This window comes from Lithobates pipiens, unplaced genomic scaffold (assembly GCF_037356315.1).
Source record: "Lithobates pipiens isolate NorthernLeopardFrog02 unplaced genomic scaffold, aLitPip1_a1.2 Scaffold_3, whole genome shotgun sequence".
NCBI lineage: Eukaryota > Metazoa > Chordata > Amphibia > Anura > Ranidae > Lithobates > Lithobates pipiens.
The window spans coordinates 231,323,432-231,346,599 of NW_027507790.1; the positions used below are offsets into that span (position 1 = coordinate 231,323,432).

The window sequence follows — 23,168 nt, forward strand, 5'->3', positions numbered from 1 at the left end:
AAGTGTTGCCAACCTACCAGATTGAAATTTACTGACACAACACCCAAAATTTACTGGCACAGCCAAGTTTTTACTGCCATTTACAAAAGTTACAAAATTACAGTTGTAAGTGCAAATTTCAGTATTTAGGCTACAAATAAGTACAATATGCAATTAGCAATGTGATTCAAGGTAGATATTAAGGCAAAAAGAATATTTTTTATTTTATTCTCAATATAGTAAGTAAGTGGCTCAGGGACAGGACTCAGGGTCAGGAAATTAGAATGGGCGACACATGCACATGAAATAGACTCTCACAGTGGCACTGACAGCAGTGTGTAGCAGCACAGATCACTGACACGTCCCATCCTGAGTGACAGTGACAGTCTCTATCCATGCCAGGTGGTCCACTCAGTCCAATCCAGTCCAAACAGCATTGACTGTCCCATTCCTGGCTTGCCTTGCTCCCGTCTCACAGACCCGCACACAGGGCTCTGGCCACTCCACTTGGCTCCCTTGCACAATGACATCACACAACATGCTCAGGCACCGCCTCTGTCAGACCCGCCCCCCTTGGGTCCTAAGCACAAGCTGTACATGGTGCCTCAACTTTAGCCAAAGTTAAAAAAAAAATTGCTCCCTCCTGTTATTAAATCCTACTTCCTTTCATTAAACTGTCAGATTTCAGAACTTTCATAGGCAGACTGTCATTTAACAGTTGTATGGCTTCATGTTGGCCCAGTCAGAAAATACATCCCCATGTCCAGCCTACACCTAGGATCCAATACTTTGGTACTATTGTTACTATTAGGAGCAGCTGAGGTCTACTTTAACCACTTGCTGACTGGGCACTTAAACCCCCTTCTTCCCCAGGTCAATTTTCAGCTTTCAGCGCTGTCACTCTTTGAATGACAATTGCGTGGTCATGCTACACTGTACCCAAATGACATTTTTTATCATTTCTTTAACACAGATAGAGCTTTTTTTTGGTGGTATTTAATCACTACTGGGGTTCTTATATTTTGCTAAACAAACAAAAAAAGACCAAAAAATTATGAGAAAAAAACAAAACATTTTTCATAGTTTGTTATAAAATTTTGCAAACAGGTAATTTTTATCCTTCATTGATTAGCGCTAATGAGGCTACACTGATGGGCACTGATAGGCTGCATGGATAGTCAGCACTGATAGGCACTGATAAGGCGGCACTGATAGGTTGTACTGATGGACACTGATGAGGCAGCACTGGTGGGCACTGATGAGGTGGCACAGATAGGTAGAATTGATGAGCACTGATAGGTGGCACTGAAGGGCACTGATAGGTGGCACTGATAGGTAGCACTGATAGGTGGCACTGATGATGAGGCACTGATGGGCACTGATTCACAGCACTGATGGGCAGTGATAGGTGGCACTGGTGGGCACTGGTAGCTGGCACTGGTGGGCATTGCTTAGCAGTGCTGATATGCACTGGTAGGTGGCACTGGTGGGCACTGTGTGGTCTGGAGTGTGCGGGACCGATGTAATCAGCTTTTTTTTTCTGCTTGCACTAACAGCGCAAGGAGAAACAAAAAGCCAATTATCATCTCTGTTTACATCACGAGATCACCTGTCATTGGCTGACAGCTGATCACGTGGTAATGAGCCTGGATCGGGAGTCTCATTGACTCTCTGATCACAGAGCGAGTTGCGCACTCCCTGCACGGTAGCAAGGCTCTCCTGGCAATTAAGTCCCGTGCTTTAGCCGTCTTTCGGGTATAGCGCAGGCGTGAATAGGTTAAAAGAGAAGTTTGGGATGTAAAAAAACAAATACACATACTCACCTACTGTAGGTGGATGCAGCATTGATCTGATGCTGCGTCTGTCCCTTGCCGCCTTTAAGACCGAGAGCTGAGTGCTCAAAGACAGCTGATTGCTTGGTTCTTGTTCTTCAATGGGTAGAGAGCCAATGACTGTCAGTCACTGGCTCTCTGCTCTGTCGCTCCAGCACTCATTGGAGCGCTGTGCTGAGTGGGCGGGGGCAGCTAGCTCAGGCTCTTGGTGGTGCTCTAAGAGGCAGAAGCCAGCTGCCGCTCCAGGCATCTGGGTGGATACCAACATTAAAGTCAGGATCGATCCAGAGCCTGGACCAGCTGAGTGATGTTAGCAGACAGTGAACATTGGCACTCTATTTTGGCTGAACATAGGTCACAGGACTGCAGAAAGAAGTGTACTCCTTTGATCCCCAGGAGAAGCAGGGCCAAGAAAGCTGTGGCCACACATCTCCTTTAATGTGTGTCTTCTATATAGAAATTTAATAAGAAACAATTCATGCTGAAATTGGTTCTTACTTTTTCCTCCTTGGTTGGGAACCTCTAATTAAATGTTTAAGAACAAAGTTTGCAAATTAAATAAATCACATTGTTATTTCAGTACACATTATGCAGACACAACGCTGGTTTCTTTAGTAATATTATTTCCACTTACTGCTGGTTATCTAAACCATATCCATTACATAGCATGAAATATAATCTGCTTCCTTTTTCATTTTGAATTAACGCTTATTTGCAGAAACATCATGTCTGCCCACCTCTATGAACTGTCCAAGTCAATTGGCAAACAGTCCTTGGCAAATGAACACTGTTTTAGCAGCTAGATTAATTACAAGACTGGGCTTGGTACAGATTAGTTTGTAATTTCAATGCAGTAAATAATTCCAGAGTCTCATTTGTTAGGGGAAGAAAAAAAACGCTTATAATACAATACACTAAAACGTTAAAGATGCAAGCCAAGCACTACAGAAAATAAAGCCTTGGAATGTGTACAGCATTTCAAATTTGCAGCCTAATGCCCCGTACACACGAGAGGAATTAAGTCTGACAGACCTCCAAAGGAGTTCCGCCGGAGTTCCGCTGGAGTTCCGACGGAGTTCTGGCGGACTTTTCGACCGAACGGACTTGACCACACACCATCACACCAAACTCCGACGGAGTCGAACGTGATGACGTACGACTGGATTCGACGTAGGAAGTTCATAGACAGTAGCCAATAGCTGCCCTAGCGTCGGTTTTAGTCCGTCGGAGTAGCACACACACGAGTGGATTTTTCAAAGGGGACCGGGTCCGGCGGAGTTCCGTCGGGAAAATTTAAAGCATGCTTCATTTCTAAAGTCCGTCAGACTTTAGCTTCGCTAAAGTCCGTTGCAGCCCACACACGATCGGATAGTCCGCCGGACTCAGTCCGTCGGAGTTTGGATGTCGAAAAGTCCGCTCGTGTGTACGGGGCATAAGGCTCCATGCACACTGAAGCTCAAAAAAGCTATTTCTGGACGCCAGATTGCTGGCACAAAACGCTGGTTTAAAAACCTGCTTTTAACAGCGTTTTATACTAGCGTTTATGAGCGTTTATCGGCGTTTGTCGTTTTTTGGCGCTGAAAAACGGCACTTTGAACGCAAATTTCTGGCGTTCAGAAAAAAGCCCATAAACTCCACTGCTCATTAAAGCTGAAAAACGTCCATGTGTGCATGGACACATAGGCTAACATAGAGTGGAGTTTATGGGCTTTTACAAAAAACGCCCAAACTCCAATAAACTGCAGTTTATCAGCTTCAGTGTGCATGGAGCCTAACTGCTCAGCGATTCATTTTTTTGGGACATTGCTGTGTAGCGATCTGAGAACACCTGTTTGTTTTGTAGGAGATGTATTCCTAAACACGCCCATTGCAGCTTTTTGCTGATGTGCAGAAAACCTCATGTATTAAGTGGGTCTAAAAGCAGAAGGTTTGCATTCTATGCATCAAGGTAAAAAACTTCTGGGTGCAGCTGCCCTCAGCCATGGGCGTCCGCAGCAGGGGGCAAGGGGGGTCAAGTGCCCCCCCCCCTGGAATCCCCAAGGTGTTGCCACTGCCGCCGCCATGCTGCACTATTTTTTTTTCTGAGTCCGCTCTCTCTTGTGTATCACAGCGCTGGATGGCTGTGTTCGGCGGCCGCTCTGTAACACAGTCCCGCCCCCCCCAGACCATCTCGTGTGATAGTAGAGAGAATCAACGCTCCGCCTATCACATGAGCCGGTCTGGGGGGGGCGGGACTGTGTTACAGAGCGGCCGCCGAACACAGCCATCCAGCGCTGTGATACACAGGAGTAGATGCCCATCCATGCTACAGTGCCTGGATAGGAGGATCGAGGGGGGAGGGGGGCTGCAGTGCTCTCCTCCACCACCGCACTCTCCTGCCCCCCCCTCTTCTCTTCCACCACCGCACTCTCCTGACCCCCGTGCTCTCCTCCACCACCACACTCTCCTGACCCCCCCCCCCCACCCCCAGTGCTCTCTTCCACCACCGCACTCTCCTGCCCCCCCCAGTGCTCTCCTCCACCACTGCACTCTCCTGCCCCCCCAGTGCTATCCTCCACCACCGCACTCTCCTGCCCCCCCAGTGCTCTCCTCCACCACCGCACTCTCCTGCCCCCCCCAGTGCTCTCCTCCACCACCGCACTCTCCTGCCCCCCCCAGTGCTCCTCTCCTCCACCACCGCACTCTCCTGCCCCCGTGCTCTCCTCCACCACCACACTCTCCTGCCCCCCCCCCCGTGCTCTCTTCCACCACCGCACTCTCCTGCCCCCCCCAGAGCTCTCCTCCACCACCACACTCTCCTGCCCCCCTGTGCTCTCTTCCACCACCGCACTCTCCTGCCCCCCCAGTGCTCTCTTCCACCACTGCACTCTCCTGCCCCCCCCCCAGTGCTCTCCTCCACCACCGCACTCTCCTGACCCCCCCAGTGCTCTCTTCCACCACTGCCCTCTCCTGCCCCCCCCCAGTGCTCTCCTCCACCACCGCACTCTCCTGACCCCCCCCCCCAGTGCTCTCTTCCACCACTGCACTCTCCTGCCCTCCCCAGTGCTCTCCTCCACCACCACACTCTCCTGCCCCCCCCAGTGCTCTCCTCCACCACCGCACTCTCCTGCCCCCCCAGTGCTCTTCTCTTCCACCACCGCACACTCCTGCCCCCCCAGTGCTCTCCTCCACCACTGCACTTTCCTGCCCCCCCATGCTCTCCTCCACCACTGCACTCTCCTGCCCCCCCCCAGTGCTCTTCTCTTCCACCACCGCACTCTCCTGCCCCCCCAATGCTCTCATCCACCACCTCACTCTCCTGCCCCCCCCAGTGCTCTCCTCCACCACCGCACTCTCCTGCCCCCCATGCTCTCTTCCACCACTGTGCTCTCCTCCACCACCACACTCTCCTGCCCCCCCCAGTGGTCTCCTCTACCACCACACTCTCCTGCCACCCCCTCCAGTGCTCTCCTCCACCACCACACTCTCCTGCCACCCCTCCAGTGCTCTCCTCCACCACCACACTCTCCTGCCACCCCCTCCAGTGCTCTCCTCCACCACCACACTCTCCTGCCACCCCCTCCAGTGCTCTTCTCCACCGCCACACTCTCCTGCCCCCCCAGTGGTCTCCATCACCACCACACTCTCCTGCCACCCCCTCCAGTGCTCTCCTCCACCACCACACTCTCCTGCCCGCCCCCCCACAGTGCTCTCCTCCACCACCACACTCTCCTGCCCCCCCCTAGTTTTCTCCTCCCCTGTTCTTGCTGCTCTCCAGCTCTCCCCATCCTTCTCTAGCCACCATCCCAGTGCTTTCCCCCCCAGTGCTCTCCGCCCCTGTTCCCCCCAGTGCTCTCCCCCCCGTGCCCTCCACTCCCCCCAGTGCTCTCCCCCAATGCTCTCCTCTCTCCCCCTGTTCTTTCCCCTCCAGTGCTCTCCCCTCCCCCCAATGCTCCCCCCCTGTTCTTCCCCCCCCCCAGTGCTCTTCAGCTCTCCCCATCACTCTCTAGCCCCCACCCCAGTGCTCTCCAGCCCTCCTTACTACCCACCCCTGTTCTATCTGCCCCCCTGGTGCTCTCCAGCCCCCCCCCCCAGTGCTCTCTACCCTCCGTGCTCTCCACCCCTGTTCCTTTTGGCTTCCCCTTAGCATCCTCCACTCCCCACCCCTGTACTCTCCTCTCCCCCTGCATTTTGCGCCCACCCATGTGCTCTCCACCCCCCTTAGTGCTCTCCAGTCCCCCGTGCTTTCCACCCCTGTTCTTTCTGGCCCCCACTGGTGTTCTCAAGCTCCCCCCCATTGCTCTCCACTCACCCCTGCTCTTTGTGCCCCCCCCCAGTGCTCTTCACCACTCCACACTCTTAGCCCCCCCAGTGCTCTCAGCCTACCGTGCTCTCTACCCCTGTTCTTGTTGGCCCCCCAGTGCTCTCAAGTTCCCCCCAAGTGCTCTCCGCTCCCCACCCCTGTGATCTCCACTCCCCCTCACTCTTTGCCCCCACTCATGTGTTCTCCAACCCCGCCAGTACTCTTTGCTCCCCCTTCTCTCCAACTCCCACTCAGTGCTCTCCACTTCCCCAGGACCAGAGGGCAGGCTGACTGGGGCCAGAAAATGAGGACGGCTGAAGGTGCAGGTGGCCAGGGACCACTCCATCTCACAGCAGACAAAACCTCTGGAAGGAGCACCGTCCCCATCCAAAACGAGAACAGACCCTGCCTGCTGGTGGCCGTCATGGATATCCTGCTGGCATGCAAGGTACTGTACCGAGCATAAACAACACACCTTCCCACAGACAGGGACTGCAGACTGGGACATGGGGCACAGGAGGGGCTGCAATGATGTGCACAGTGAGACTGCATTCACGGCACAGTAAAGCTGCATTTGATGGACACAGTGAGGCTGAATTTGATGGACACAGTGAGGCTGCTTTGAAGGGCACAGTGAGGCTGCATTTGAAGGGCACAGTGAGGCTGCATTTGAAGGGCACAGTGAGGCTGCATTTGAAGGGCACAGTGAGGCTGCATTTGGTGGGCACAGTGAGGCTGCATTTGATGGGCACAGTGAGGCTGCATTTGGTTGGCACAGTGAGGCTGCATTTGGTTGGCACAGTGAGGCTGAATTTGATGGGCACTGGTGAGGCTGCATTGAGCTCTTGCATCAAGTCTGCAGTCTCTGTCCATCTCCTGTAGCATGTCTGAAGTCTCTGAGGGAGTCTGGAGAGGAGTCAAAAGTGGGAGCACCGCCGGGATGGGGGTCATGGGAGAAGTCAGACTTGTGTGGACTGTGGATAGGAGACTATAGGATAAAACCTCCAAGCTGGAGCCGACTGACTGAGCCCTGCACAGTGCACCTGAGAGGAGGTCAGTGAAAGCACCGCCAGGCCAGTCGGGGCTCACTGATGTAAGGGGGGAGTGAATACGATAATGTAAGGGGCACTGACATAAAGGGTTTCCTCCTTATATTAGTAACCCACCCCCCTTACCTTAGAGTATTCTTTCTGAAGAAGGTGGTTCCCCCCACGTTCTGAGTTTCTGGGGTCCCCCTTGATGATTGATCACTTACCACTATTAACTGGAATTTGAATATATATATATATATATATATATATATATATATATATAAAGCCCTATGTGATTTCATATCTATATCTAATACTCTCTTCATCAAATGTGCTTTAAAATGTATGGTTTTTTCCCTTTCATGAACCAGAAAATAATGACGTTATGCTGTTGGGCTGGTATAATAATGCTGTGAGGCTGGTATGAAATTTTTTCCAGGGCTGGTTTTTGAAAGCATGGGCGTCCGCAAGGTTACTCAGGTAGCTGTGTACCATGCCCATATAGCCTAGAGAATGTACATCTTTTTACATTGCAATACATCTGTTGTTGCCATATTTTTATCTTGATGAAAACAGTCTATACAGTGACAGTATGAGATCAAAATATGGCCACAACAGATGTATTGCAATGTAAAAAGATGTACATTCTCTAGGCTATATGGGCATGGAACACAGTCAGAGTAACTTCCAATAAAAAAGTGAAGATGAATTATCTGTTATATAACACATATGTATTACCAGTGTAAAGATTTTCATGAGATTGTTGAAAAGGGGCGGAGCGTGAGTGGCCTTGAAATGATGCCCCCCCTTGGAAAAAGTTCTGTGGACGCCCATGCCCTCAGCCCCCTCTTATACTCCCTCATCTCGACCCAGCGATGTGCATGAGAGCAGTGGCTCTCCCAGGTCTCTCTGCTCTCATTGGCTCACACAGCAGCAGGAGCCACTGGCTCCTACTGCTTTCAATCTCAGCCAGTGAGGAGTGTGGAGGGCAGGGCAGAGCCTTATTCTGTGTGTGAATGGACAGTATACATTCACAGGATTGTGACTCGGGAGTGAGCCTGCTCAAGTGGCCCTATAGCAAGAGGCTTCCAATGGGGGCACTCAGAATGGGGGGGGTCAGGACTGCTAGTCGGGGACCGAAAAAGATCAGGATCAGGGTACAACCATTACACAAAGCAGGTAAGTATAACATGTTTACTATTTAAAAAAAAATGAAAACCTTTAGAATCACTTTAAGTATTAATACTAAGAACTTCCACACAGCTATCAACACATCTGAGCATAGTGCAGCGACAGCTTCTGCACCATGTTTTTTTTTAGCTTCTTTGTGTTTTTTTGTGTTTTTTTCATGTACCAAATCTTGGCACAGAGCGCTTGGCATTACAATTTTTACTGGGTTTTAGCGTGTTTTGTCACTCTATAATTACGGCACAAACCTGATGAAGGGGTCTTGCGTGACTCCGAAACATTGCTATCGCTGTAACGATGTGATTACTGATTAAAGCTTTAGATGCACTCTGGATCCTTGGTGTGCTGGTAAACATGTTTTCTACATTTGCAGCAAAGAAATAATGGCAAATAAATGCAATAGAAAAGAAATAGAAAACTGCCCATAAGAGAGGTGTGTGAGTTGCCTTTACTGACCTCTTCTTAACCACTTCAATACAGGGCACTTTCACCCCCTTCCTTCCCAGCCCAATTTTCAGCTTTCATCGCTCTAGCGCTTTCAGGGACAATTGTGCAGTCATGCTACACTGTACCCAAATGAAATTTTTATCATTTTGTTCGCACAAATAGAGCTTTATTTTGGGGGTATTTATTCACGACTCAATTTTTTATTTTTTGCGATATAAGCCCAAAAAAAGCAGAAATTTGGAAAAAAAACAATATTTTCTTTTTTCTATTTTAAAAGAAATCCAATAAAATCAAATTTTGTCATAAATTTAAGCCAAAATGTATTCTGCTACATGTTTTTGGTAAAAAAAATTCCGTTAAGTGTATAATAATTGGTTTGTGTGATCACGGACATATGTACGCAAATGATCATGTACATATGTGTGCAGGTGATCACGTACATATGTGTGCAGATAATTATTGGGACATGTGATTTTAGTGGGACATATGTGGGGGACATGTTTTTATTATTAGGGACATGTGTATTTATTATTTGGGGACATGTATGTTTTGGGGACATTGTGTTTATACTGTGTGGTGTGTTTACACTGTGTGGTGATTTGTGTTTACACTAGACTGATGATCAGTGAGTAAAAAGCTGTAAAAAACAGCTCATACTCACTGATCATCAGCCAGCTGCAGCGATCTGCTCTCCTCTTCTCAGCGATGACTTCTGTGTGAGGAGAGGAGGAGCCGATTGCCTAGCAACCGGCTGTTTGTTTACATCACATGACGGCCGTGATTGGACACGGTCGTCATGTGATCAGGAGGGCCAATCACAGAGCCCTCCTGCCGATCTGAGATGCGCCGTGTCTTGGTGACACGTGCGCATCGGGATTGCGCCACTGCGTGGGCACGCGCGCGCGCGATCCCGCTCCTTCTGATGGATGTTCCTGAACGTCCTATCAGAAGTAGACGGCTCCCACCCGGCCGTATATGTGCATTGGCCGGGTGGGAAGTGGTTAATATGCTAGTTACATGGCTGTTATGCTAATATTTTGCCTTCTGCTTTATCACTGGCCCAGAGAAAGTATGCATAAAAGGAATATTTTTCTATTTGAATTGCCTGTTCCAAGTCTATATCTCGGAAGAGCAGAAGCCAGGCATAGACAGGCAATTAGTATTTTTAGACAACCACCAGCCTCAGCCTGTGGGAGTCATCCTTGTAACTGTCAGCCTTGCAATGCCTCATGGGACTTGTATTTTCGCAACAGCTGGAGGGCCACCAGTTTGAGACTCCTGTTTTATAGGCTGGTTCAGCCACCTGCCTGGCTTACTGCCTGAAGTTAGGGCAAATTCCCATAAATATTCAGATCAGCACCCCCTGGCCTCAACCCAATAGCGTCTAGAAATTTCTCCAAGCTTCCAGAACCAGCAGGAGGTACCAGAGGCCTGACCTGCAGAGCCCTCCAGCCTGACCTAAAGTAAACCCTCTGACTTACACCTAGGCTTCTATCTACACTACACAACTATGTACACAAGAGTCCGCCACACACATACCCCTTTAGAGTTAGCTAAAAAGATTAATGGTATCAATGTGAATTTATCTAAGAGGCAGAAATTGCTTCTTACTCAACGAACCCCTAGCAACCTCTGGAGAAATCCTGGTTGAGAAATTCTGCTCTGAGAAACCTCCAGATAGGGTTAATTATGGTAAACATAGCTTTCCAGCATCCCTCAAAACAAAGAGAACCAAGTAGATTTGTTGTTAAAAGTAACTTTTTGCAACTTTTATGTTTACTCGCTATTTTATTAGTTTTTCAAGGATTGCAGTGAACATATTTCAAGGAACATGTGTAAAATAAATGTCACATAGATAATTACACACAGGTTCCTTGCAGGAATTTATTTCCTCCTGTCACGGAGAAGAGCAATTGCTAAAAAAGTAATAAATCTTTATAATTACAAATATTATTAATAGAAAGTCAAGAAAACATGTAGTACAAAATCACATTTATTTGTGGACGTTTAATATAAAAGTAATAAAAGAATAGAAAAAGACATAACACAAGGGTAAGAACCCCTTCAAGGAAGTGGTACAAAAGATGTATGGAAGTGTGTACAAAAGCACTCCGTTTGTTATCCACTGAGAGAGGGAGTAGAAAGGAGAATAAATAAAAGAAGAGAGAGAAATGGCTGGAGCAAAATAAGAATACAGAAGGGGTGGGGGAAAAAATAATAATAATTGTAATAATATATGTATGCATTAATGGTAATGTATACATCCACAATTACAAATACATTTTTTTTTTTTTTTATGTTTTACGTTCAGTACTAAAAGTAAATTGTTTCTGCAATGTTCTACTTCTGCGGCTTGAAATATTTAGACAACCTAGTTTTATTTGATCTCCAACTGTTCAGATGACAGAATGAGTTATGCCGCATACACACGAGCGAATTGTCCGGACTTTCTAACGAATGGACTTGGCCACACACGGACACTCCGAAAGTCCAGCTATTTCTAACGCGATGACGTACAGCACGTACGACGGGACTAGAAAAAGGAAGTTCAATGGCCAGTAGCCAATAGCTTCCTTCTCTTACTTACTTCTGAGCATGCGTCATTCTTAGTCCACCGGACTAGCACACTGATGAATGGATTGTCCGCTGAAAGCCAAGTCCGGCAGACAAATTTTGATGCAAAACTACTTTCTAAGTCCGCCGGACTTTACGATGAAAAAGTCAGCTGGAGCCCACACACGATTGAATTGTCCGGCCGTGTAATGTCCGGCCGTGAGTACGTGGCATTAGAGGAAGGACACATCCCTCTGCTAATACGGCTGAGTATCGATATTCAATTAGAGATAAACACTCAACAAGTGCACTGCTAGTTTTGGGCTTTCTTATTAGAAAGTCCAGCATTGTCTTTATAAAAACACCCCCTTTATAAAATATAGATTCTAAAACTCATATACAGTACATTAAAAGATAAATAACCATAACACAATAAAATTGCTCCCAACCCATTATAGTTGTTATTATAAGAGGTAGTTATAGGATTAGTGAGTCTGTCTCTGGAAAAAAAAAACCTCTGAAATAAGTTATAATATGAGATCTGTACCTAATATAATGTAAAAGTGGGCATTCATTTACATACTGTAGGTCATTAAAATTTGCGATGTTGATAAAGTAACTCTTCCTGTATATGAACTCTTTTTCGATTTTTTTCATTGCACATAAATAAAGGATTCCAAGCAGAAGCAAAATGTCTTCATTGAGTTCTTGGCGAAGGAGGGTGCAGGATGTCAAAAATCCACTGAAGAATAGAGAATGTTGACTGTCTCTCCCCCCTTCACTTCTTCTCCCCTCCCCTCAACCCCCACTTTATTCTTTCTTCCCCCCCCCCCTTTTTTTTCTATTTCTACAATACATAGTGCTCACTGGCATAATTCTTAATAGGACCAGGTCCTTACCCAGGATCCTTGCAACTGCACTACCAATATGGTCTGTTACCATTTTCTATTTACCTTTCTCTTGTTGCTTTTCATATAGCTGTACACGGCTGACAAGTTGTAAGGCTGGCCACAGGCCAGCCTGTATTTGTAGGAGGAGCCTGAGAGGGCTATTTAAACCTCCTCCTCTGTCAGGGCCAGTGTCGTTAGGTTTTCTGGGTTCCCACCCACCCGTTCCCCAGTTTCATACATTCTCATAGTATTTTGTTCTTATTCTTACATTCAGGGTATGCCCTCTTCTCAGGCATACTGACCAGCTAGGCCAAGGCACACCTCAGGCCTTGGTTCTTAGGAGTATCGTATTTCCCGCTTAAAGACTCTGACTACAAGTCTTATTTTGCACTGTATTGCCTGTTATTGCAGTGATCAGAGCTGTGAATCTATATGTTTTCAATGTTCATACCTGAAGCACCTTGCTGCATTTATACCTTTTGAGCAATAAAGAAGAATACACAATGTTTACAGATGTGACACCAATGACAACTGCAATAATTCCCATTGGTGACTCTTCCCAGTGGTGCCATCTCTGTAAACATTCTGTAGCTTTCTGTGGGTGTTGGACAGCAATGAAAAAGAAGATACAATTAGAGTATCCCCGCGCTATCGTATATAATCTGACTAAATGCTAGGAGTGGGTTGCAGCAGAACACCGACAGAGGTATAGACCCTACCACTGAAAGACGTGTATCAAAATCAAATAAGTGGTGCTGCCGTCGGCTAGACATAGGGAAAATGACCGCGGTTGTAGCCCGATCCTCTAGAAAATGGGCACTACTAGGACACGGCGGCGAATACAGTCGAATGTGCTATCTAATTTGGCCCTATGGGAGGACTTCGGGAAAATGGCAGACGGCTAGACACAGGGAAAATGGCCGCGGGTGTAGCCCGATCCTCTAGAAAATGGCTGATACAATGTTAACCTATGGGAGGCTTCGGAATAATGGCTGCCCTATATGCCAGTATAAAAGACACTTCCGTATACCTATATCCCATTCCCTGATGAAGTCATGTGACACATGACGATACGCGTCGGAATAGGAGGAACCAGGACACCGGAAGTAACGTCCGAGACACGAACGGAACGCTCGGCTGTGTTTTTTGTGAATTACTTATCGATTGTTTGTGAGTACCTCTCCACTTTCTTGGTTTTAATAATAAAAAGTATATATGTACTTCACCATTGGAGCCTTCCCTTTCCTTTTTACGAGATCCTGTCATTCTAACAATTGATGTGGGGACAAGATCCATAATCCGGGAGTAGGGGTACACCGCCTGGATTTTTTGAGATCCTGTTTTTTCTGCTGTTTACTTTACAGCAGTAAGGTAAGGGGCCACTTCACTTGATGTGTGTGGAACACTGAAGAGGCACAAGAGCGTGTACACACTGTGTTTTCTGGCACCCTGTACCTGGAAAAGCACTTTACGAATCACGTGGCACTTTATATATGTTTTATTTTTTTAAGAGACTCTTCTACTCTATTCATATGTTTTAATTGCACTGTGTGATTCACATATATGTCATTATTGATATAGGTCGCTATACCAATTGTGTGTTTGAGGTATAAGTCTGCTTGCATTATATACCCTCACTGGTTTATGTGACGTTGAACTCATGAAGCACTGGACACTCTAATATTGCGCATATATTGTATGTTTACTTTATTTTAGCACTTGACACTTTATTCACGGATTACGTTTGGTCACGATAGTTGGGTTACACTACTGTTTAGTTATATGCAATTTTGTATGCAATTAATAGTAAGCACTAGGCACTTTAGATTAATTTATTAATTTACTTATTTTAAGGGAGTGCAACACCACTTAATGAAAAAGAAGAACTACTGTAGAGGAAGGGTTACTTTACCAGTGTGTGAAACTTGAACAACTTGTGTAAGTTAATAAACGTTATGCCCATTTTTGCATTACTTTTGATACAGCCCTCAAACCCACCAATCTGGTTGGCTTTGACTTTGTTTATTGTTCTCTTAACCCGTTAACCTGACCAGCACACGACAATGTACGTCAGTGCAATGGCACGGCTGGGCAAATGGGCATACCTGTACGTCCCCTTTAAGACGCGACTCACAGAGTACACGCCACATACTCCGTGAGCGTGCCACTCCATGTCCGACCGGGCCCCGATCGTGGCATGGAGTGGCAGAATGGGGAGATGCCTATGTAAACAAGGCATTTCCCTGTTCTGCCTAGAAACATGACAGGGATCTACTGCTCCCTGTCATTAGGAGCAGTGATCTCTGTCATGATGTCGTGAGCCCACCCCCCCACAGTTAGAATCACTCCCTAGGACACACTTAACCCCTTGATCGCCCCCTAGTGTCTGGTCCCTCACTGCATACTATGGTTCCATCCCTTAGCTTCAGTAGGGCAGTAGGGACGTATTAACCAGGGAAAGTAATCACATTACATGCAGGAGGAATAGGCAAGCATCTACTAATCCCGGAAGTGTCAGATGCTGAAGATTCTTTGATTAATGTTGCCTTTCAAATGAATGGAGGATGAGTCACCACCCTCCAGGTTGATATGTAGACTTAAAGCATAACTGAAGGCAAAACTTTTTTTTTAGTTTTGGTTAGATTGGAGAGGGATTAGGTGTCCCCTTCAGTTTTTACTGCGGCCTGTGCCCCCGTTAGGGAGATTCACCCTCTCTATTTGTCCTGTTTACTGTTATCATTGAAGGTAAAAGTAAAAGAAATTCCAAATATTTGGCTTGTCCCCAGAAAAGGTAATAGGTGGGAAATCTTCCAATGGGGACTCCAGTTCTGGTGATTCGGGGGACCCCAAGGAATTCCCTTAATTTTCAGAGATTTCCTCTCATGTTCTGTAAAGCTATGGGACAAGAAGTGAAGGGAAATCTGCCCAATGGCACGCAGATGAAGAAAAAAAAAATCTTACGAGAATTATTACCCTCCCTTGCTCTATCCAAAATGAAAATAAAATTTTTGCCCCTAGTTCTACTTTAGGCCGGCCACAGACAGTTTAAATCTCAACCGGTTCAGCAGGGACTGGCTGAGATTCAAACCATGTATGGGTAGGCTGAATGTACCCAAGTTGATCAATCGATCAACCGCCCCCCCCCTTTTTCTTTTCTTTTTTTCCCTTTTATAATAGCTATATGTATACCTGATTGGGTGATACCCAAGCAATTAAAATGACTATGTTTATATGTATAAAAACTGTTGGAAAAAAATAAATAAATAAAAATACAGAATAAAAAAAAAACTTGGGTACAACCAGCATGCCAGATTTTATATGCGATTATTGCTAGGGGCTGTTATAGCCAATAGTAATAATCACTGTGTTCTTTTGGCAGGAATGGCTTCAACGCCTCCCCACTGGTAAAACACAATGGGAGTTATTTACGAAAGGCAAATCCACTTTGCACTGCAAGTGCACTTTAAAGTGGTTGTAAACCCTTACAACACACTTTGACCTACAGGTAAGCCTAGATTAAGGCTTACCTGTAGGTCCAAGAAATATCTCCTAAACCTACACGTAGACATCGGCACGCAGGCGCACTGAGCGCGCCACGGTCAACGACGATATGCTGCGACTGGCGGCTCCCGTGCGCATGCGTGGGAGTGATGTCATCGCGGCTTCGCCGAATGACAGTGGCGGGGCAGCGAGACCCACCGAGAAGATGGATGCGTCGGACTACAGGGGACAGCGGTGACTTCGCTGGCTCCTGTGTCAGGTAAGTGACACATAATGGACTACTATGCGATGCATAGTAGTCCATTATGCTTTACCTTTGCAGGGAATCAAAGAGGAAGTAAACCCATCAGGGTTTACTTCCTCTTTAAAGTGCACTTGCAGTGCATGTGGAAGTGCAGTCGCTCTAAATCTAAGGGGTAAATCTGAAATGAGTGGAAGCTCTGCTGATTTTATCATCCAATCATGTGCAAGCTAAAATGCTGTTTTTTATTTTCCTTGCATTTTCCTCTAGGATCTACAGCGACTTTACTTCCAAGTGCACTTTAAGTGCACTTTCAAGTGCACTTGCAGTGCAAAGTGGGTTTTCCTTTAGTAAATAACCCCCAATGACTCCAGGGATTCCCCTGCCAACACTGTCTGTGTTGATGGGGATGTGCGCAAATTTATTTCCTGCAATCCTGTTAGCCCTTGTACACATGGTCGGACATTCCGACGGAAAATGTCCGATCGGACCGTGTTATCGGATAATCTGACTGTGTGTGGGCTCCATCGGACTGTTTCCGTCAGAATATCCGACGGACAAAGTTTTAAAGCTTGGCTATAAAACTTTCCGACAACATGATCCGATCGGACTTTGCCCGATTGTGTGTAGAGAATTCCGATCGGACAAAGTGCCACGCATGCTCAGATCAAATTCCTAGACCAAAGCTATTGGCTACTGGGCTGAACGTAGTCCCGTCGTAATGAAAAAACGTCATCACGTTACGTACGATCGGATTTTCCGACAACTTTGTCCGACCGTGTGTGTGCAACACCAGTTTTGGACAAAATCCAATGGATTTTGTTGTCGGAATGTCCGACCGTGTGTACAAGGGTTTATAGCCACTAACAGTAATCACTGTGCACCCCCCCGTGGTTGCAGGGAAGAAATTTGCTCATCTATGGTCGGCCTAACTCTTCATTTGCAAGGTGGCCAAAAAAATTCTGAAACAGATTTGCTTTACAAACATAAATACATGATAATAAAAAACAATAAAGACATGAAAGGGAAAAAATAAAGTAATGGAAATAAGTAAATATTAAACCATAAAATAGGAAGACAGACATAAAAGCAAATCTAAACCTGCAACATGGAAAGCAAACAGTGGGAATTCATACATTTACATGACATATTTCTTGAAAGATGAAGTGTTAAACACGTTCAGTAAACACTTTCACAAAGCTGCTCGGAGCTTTTGTTATTAGGTTATTTTTGGATCGTATTTCTGGCTGAAATACTGGTGTGAATATCTCAGCCAGATAAGTCTGGCTGAGTCTGCTCCCTCCAATCTGTGCCCTCTCCCTTCACAGAATTTCCATGTCTAAAAAGGGACAAAAACCCATTCGTTCCAGGGTCACAATTTCTCATCACAATTTATTTTTGTAAACCTAGGGCCAAGAAAAAAAAAATCTCTGCAAAAAATAAATTAGGAGAGGTGTTACGGTTATAAATATCATGAACCAGAACCATGATGGTATGTTAAATGAGCGCTGAAATCAATTTTTCTGGTCATAGTAGAGGGATGACTAACATTTTCCTTGAGACATGGCAGATTTTCTGGGTTTTTTTTTTTTCCCAAGCGCCTTCAGTATAAAACTTTGTAAATGAACACTTTTCAAGTGCTGCCCGGACAAGCTGCACCTCTCCTGGTGCCTGGATTCTCTATGGCTTCAATGCATCTTAGCATCCTCTTTAGCCTGCTGGCTTTGTTTGCACTGCCATTTTGTTTATGTCAAGATGAACAGACGGAGGTGAGGAGAAGAACTATTAAACCGGTTGCCCGTATAGTTGGGAGTCATCAACAACGGATGGGCAGTAATGTACCCACCAGGGAAGTGGTAGGAGAGCGGAATCTACTGGTTGAGACATTTTCCATTAGTACCTCTACAGATGAGGTTTTGCTGAAACAAGAGGTAGATGATCTAGAGCAAACCTCACACAGAGTCCAGGTACTCTGCATTTATGTTCTAGGCACAAAAAAAAAAAATTAAACATGCTTTATTTTTAAGTTTATTCTAAAAATTAGAGTTGGCAGTAACTTTATGCAAACTGCATGATTGCATATGTAACTTAAACTTTGCTTTTAGCAGTAAATCTAGCAACTGAAATATGAATATATTAATACATAAATATATGTTATGGCATTTTATTTTGTATGTTTATTTTAATATTTTATTCATTTTTTACTAATGTCTTTCATTTTTTTTTTCTCTTCTTTCATTACACTTTTGCTTTCTTTTTTGCCATTTATTACCCTTCTTTTCTTTCGTTTTGGTTTTGCTTTCTTTTTCATTTGTTTCTTTTATTTTACTTAATTCCAATTTTTGTTGCTTCTTTTAATTTATGTTTTCTTTTATTTCTTTTACTTTCTTTTTTTCCTTTTCTTTCTTGTCTTTTATTCATTTTCTTCTTCTACTTTCTTTTACATCTTTTCTTTCTTGTCTTTTATTCATTTTTTTCTTCTACTTTCTTTTACATCTTTTCTTTCTTGTCTTTTATTCACTTTTTCTTCTACTTTCTTTTCTTTCATTTGTTTTGTTTCTTTCTTTCCTTCCTTTTTTTTTTCTATTTTACTTTTTTCTATCCCTTGCTTTTATTTTTTATTTTCTCTTATTTTCTTTTACCTCTATTCTCCTCTCCTTTTTTCTTTTTCTGCTCAGTGTTAGTAATACTGTTTGTGAAGATTGTTTGCCATAGTTAATGTGTTTAGAGTCCCCCATATATTCTATTTTGTCTTAGCCATTGATACTTTTAGCACTTGTGAATATTTAATTTGCTCAGTTCATGCAGTTCAAACGAGTACTACACATAAATCATAAACCTTGGAAAGGAAGGGGTTGGATGGTGCAACTTACTAAATACATTTTTAGAAGAACTCAGAAAATGTCTGCTCATTTAAAAAACAAATTAGATAATGGGAAATACATTTAGTCTTTGCTAGTCCCATGACTGTTGATACGTGATGCTTTTTATGCTTCCATTCACTTTTCAAGGGGTATTGTGTAACAATGCTGTGATACTGATTGATGCACCCACAAGAGATCACAAAAGGCTACAATCTAGTCATGGAAGATGACATTTGCACATGCTCATCATGTGACTCTCTGCTGAGATGGATGGCCACAATACATTTAAGCAGTCAGCAATAGTCTTGAGATATTCAATTTAAATAATAGGCAGATATACAGTGCCTTGAAATAGTATCCATACCCCTTGAAATTTTTCACATTTTGTCATGTTACAACCAAAAAACGAAAATGTATTTTATTGGGATTTTATGTGATAGACCAACACAAAGTGGCTCATAATTGTGAAGTGGAAGGAACATTATAAATGGTTTTCAACATTTTTTACAAATACATATGTGAAAAGTGTGGCATGCATTTGTATTCAGCCCCTCTGAGTCAATACTTTGTAGAACCTCCTTTCCATTGTAGCTCTGGTTATATGTTTAGGGTCATTGTCCTGCTGGAAGGTGAACCTCCGCCCCAGTCTCAAGTCTTTTGCAGACTCAAAAGCCCCATACACACTATCAGATTTTCTGCTGATTTCTGTCTTCAGATTTACCAAAACCATGTAGTATAAGGGCCTGCCTGATTGCATACAAATTGAAACTCCTAAGGTTTGACCTTATATTTTATGGTTTTTGTAAATCTGAAGGAAAAAATGAGCAGAAAATCTGATTGTGTGTATGGGGCTTTTCAGGTTTTCTTCTAATGCCGCGTACACACGAGAGGGATTAAGTCTGACAGACTTCCAACGGAGTTCTGCCGGAGTTCCGACGGAGTTCCGACAGAGTTCTGGCGGACTTTTCGACCGAGCGGACTTGGCCACACACAATCACACTAAACTCCGACGGAGTCGAACGTGATGACGTACGACTGGATTCGACTAAGGAAGTTCATAGCCAGTAGCCAATAGCTGCCCTAGCGTCAGTTTTAGTCCGTCGGAGTAGCACACACACGAGCGAATTTTTCGAAGGGACCGGGTCCGGCGGAGTTCCGTGGGGAAAATTTGAAGCATGCTTCATTTCTAAAGTCCGTCAGACTTTAGCGAAGCTAAAGTCCGTTGCAGCCCACACACGATCGAATAGTCTGACGGACTCAGTCCCTCGGACTTTGGATGTTGAAAAGTCCGCTCGTGTGTACGGGGCTTAAGATTGCCCTTTATATGGCTCAATCAATCTTTCCATCAACTCTGACCAGCTTCCCTGTTCCTGCTGAAGACAAGCATCCCCACAACATGATGCTACCACCACCATGTTTCACGGTGGGGATGGTGTGTTCAGGGTGATGTGCAGTGTTAGTTTTCCACCACACATAGCGTTTTTGCTTTTAGGCTAAAAAGTTACATTTTGGTCTCATCTGACCAGAGCACCTTCTTCCACATGTTTGCTGTGTTCCCCACATGGCTTCTCGTAAACTGTAAACTTCTTATGGCTTTCTTTCAACAATGGCTTTCGTTTTGCCACTCTTCCATAAAGGCCAGATTTGTGGAGAGCACGGCTAATAGTTGTCCTGTGGACAGATTCTCCCACCTGAGCTGTGGATCTCTGCAGCTCCTCCAGAGCTACTATGGGCCTTTTTGCCGCTTCTCTGATTAATGCTCTCCTTGCCTGGCCTGCCAGTAGGTTTGCAGTTATGCCATACTCTTTCCATTTTCGGATGATGGATTGAACAGAGCTCTGTGAGATGTTCAGAGAATGGGATCTTTTTTTATAAATTAACCCTGCTTTAAACTTCTCCACAACTTTATCCCTGACCTGTCTGGTGTGTTCCTTGGCCTTCATGATGCAGTTTGTTCACTAAGGTTCTCTAACAACCTTTGAGGGCTTCACAGAACAGCTGCATTAATACTGAGATTAAATTACACACAGGTGGACTCTATTTACTAATTAGGTGACGTCTTAAGGCAATTGGTTCCACTAGATTTTAGTTAGAGGTATCAGAGTAAAGGGGCTGAATACAAATGCATGCCACACTTTTCACATATTTATTTGTAAACATTTTTGAAAACCATTTATAATTTTCTTTCCACCTATGGTCCATTATTAACATATGGGTGCGCGCTTCTGCATTGTCTATCTTGTCTGTTCATTATGCTGTTCTGATAAGCATTGGAGCAGCCACCACAATATATTTATGCTGACATAGTTTTTTTGGCTCATGCCATTAATTACCCAAGCGCTTGACTTAATTTGATGGACTGCAATATTAAATTCTTCTGAGCCCACGTTGTTCTGGACCTGCACTGGTCTGTTAATGGATAGTGAAAGCAGAAGTAGCACAGTGATGAGATGCATTCTCCTCCTATTACCATGCTTCTTGTCAGCGCATAAACTGATTGGCTCCTTGTGCTGTTTCTTTCTTTCACACTCAGACAGTCTGATACCAGGTCAAATGTAGGTGCATAAATGGGCATATTAAAACAAAAGCTTTTTTTATTATTTTTTTAATCAGCTAATAATTTTTATTGTGTTATTTTGGCTGTATTTTTGCTTTAAAAATTACTGATGGTGAGGTTCCTTAAAGTGGTTGTAAACCCTTACAACCAACTTTGACCTACAGGTAAGCCTAGATTAAGGCTTACCTGTAGGTGCAAGATATATCTCCTAAACCTACACGGTGCGCAGGCACACTAAGCGTGCCGCTGTCAACGGCGATATGCCACGAGTGGCGGCTCCCGTGCGCATGCGCGGGAGTGACGTCATCGCGGCTTCGCCGCGATGACAGCAGGGGAGCAGCGAGACCCACCGAGAAGATGGATGCTCCGGACTACAGGGGACAGCGGTGACTTCGCTGGCTCCTGTGTCAGGTAAGTGACACATAATGGACTACTATGCGATGCATAGTAGTCCATTATGCTTTACCTTTGCAGTGAATCAAAGAGGAAGTAAACCCATCAGGGTTTACTTCCTCTTTAACCACTTGCCGACCGCCGCACGACGATATACGTCGGCAGAATGGCACGGGCAGGCATATGGGCGTATATATAAGTCCCTGCCTGCCCGCGGGTGGGGGGCCCGATCGGGCCCCCCCCCGGTGCCTGCGGCGGTCGGCATTCCTTCGAGAGCGATCCGGGATGAGGGGGCGGCCATTCATTCATGGCCACCCCCTCGCGATCGCTCTCGACGAATGGAAATCCCCCGTGACATCACTTCCTCTCCTGTAATGTAAACACAGGAGAGGAAGTGATGTATTCTCTCCTCCGTGTCGGTATTTTTCGTTCCGACACGGAGGAGAGCGGATCGGTGAGTTGCACCAACACTCTACACACACAGTAGAACATGCCAGGCACACTCACACCCCCCCTTTACCCCCCGATCACCCCCCCAATTACCCCTGCCCCCCAGTCACAGTGACACCAATGTCATTTTTTTTTTTTTTTTTGCATTGGTGTCATTTGTGACTGTAATAACTGTTAGGGCAGTTAGAGTTAGCCCCCTTTAGTTCTAATGTGCCCCCCTAACCCCCCCCAATAAAGGTTTAACCCCGTGATCACCCCCCGTCGCCAGTGTCACTAAGGCTGGGTTCACATTGCAGCGGTTTATGAGAACGAATGTGATTCGCACCGCACTGCAGTGCAAATCACATCCGATCTCTGTGCGATTCGAGTTCAGCCATTCGCCGCACCCGCCGCACCCGCCACACCCGCCGCACCCGCCGCAAATTTGCACGGGACCCTTTTTTTGGCCCGCAGCAGAATCGGATCGCATGGGTGTTCACACCATGCGATCCGAGTTTGCAGATCGCACTGCGATATGCGAACTGATCTGGGGGTGTCAGTAACATTTCACTGACACTCCCAGCAGTTCGCATAGGGCAGTGTGAACTGCCGCCGGGAGGCATGCGATGCGGGAACCCGCCGCGGATTCGCGGCGTTTCCGCATCGCTCCAGTGTGAACCCAGCCTAATAAGCGATCATTTTTCTGATCGCCGTATTAGTGTCACAGGTGACGCTAGTTAGGCAGGTAGGTATTTAGGTTCGCCGCAGCTTTTTATAGCGCCAGGGACCCCCATATACTACCGCATAAAGCCCCCTGATTGCCCCCTAGTTAACCCTTTCACCTGTGATCACCATATAACTGTTACAGGTGACGCTGGTTGGTTAGTTATTTTTTTATAGTTTCAGGGCACCCGCCATTTATTACCTAATAAAGGTTTAACCCCCTGATCACCCGGCGGGTGTCATTTGTGACTAATAACT

The 23,168-nt window shown here is 45.6% G+C and overlaps 1 protein-coding gene across 3 annotated transcripts in view; it reads left to right on the forward strand.

The window, feature by feature from the left end:
• The first annotated feature begins 17,556 nt into the window (after positions 1–17,556).
• The window catches only part of C1QTNF3 (C1q and TNF related 3), a 134,890-nt gene continuing 129,278 nt past the window's right edge, over positions 17,557–23,168 (forward strand). The window contains exon 1 of one of the 3 annotated variants that reach the window (XM_077462886.1): positions 17,557–17,713. In XM_077462886.1, the coding sequence (XP_077319012.1) occupies positions 17,567–17,713 (147 nt within the window). In that variant the 5' untranslated portion in view covers positions 17,557–17,566. Of the gene's footprint in view, positions 17,912–23,168 lie in introns of all 3 variants that reach the window. The other 2 variants (XM_077462883.1, XM_077462884.1) reach the window with 2 other exon arrangements.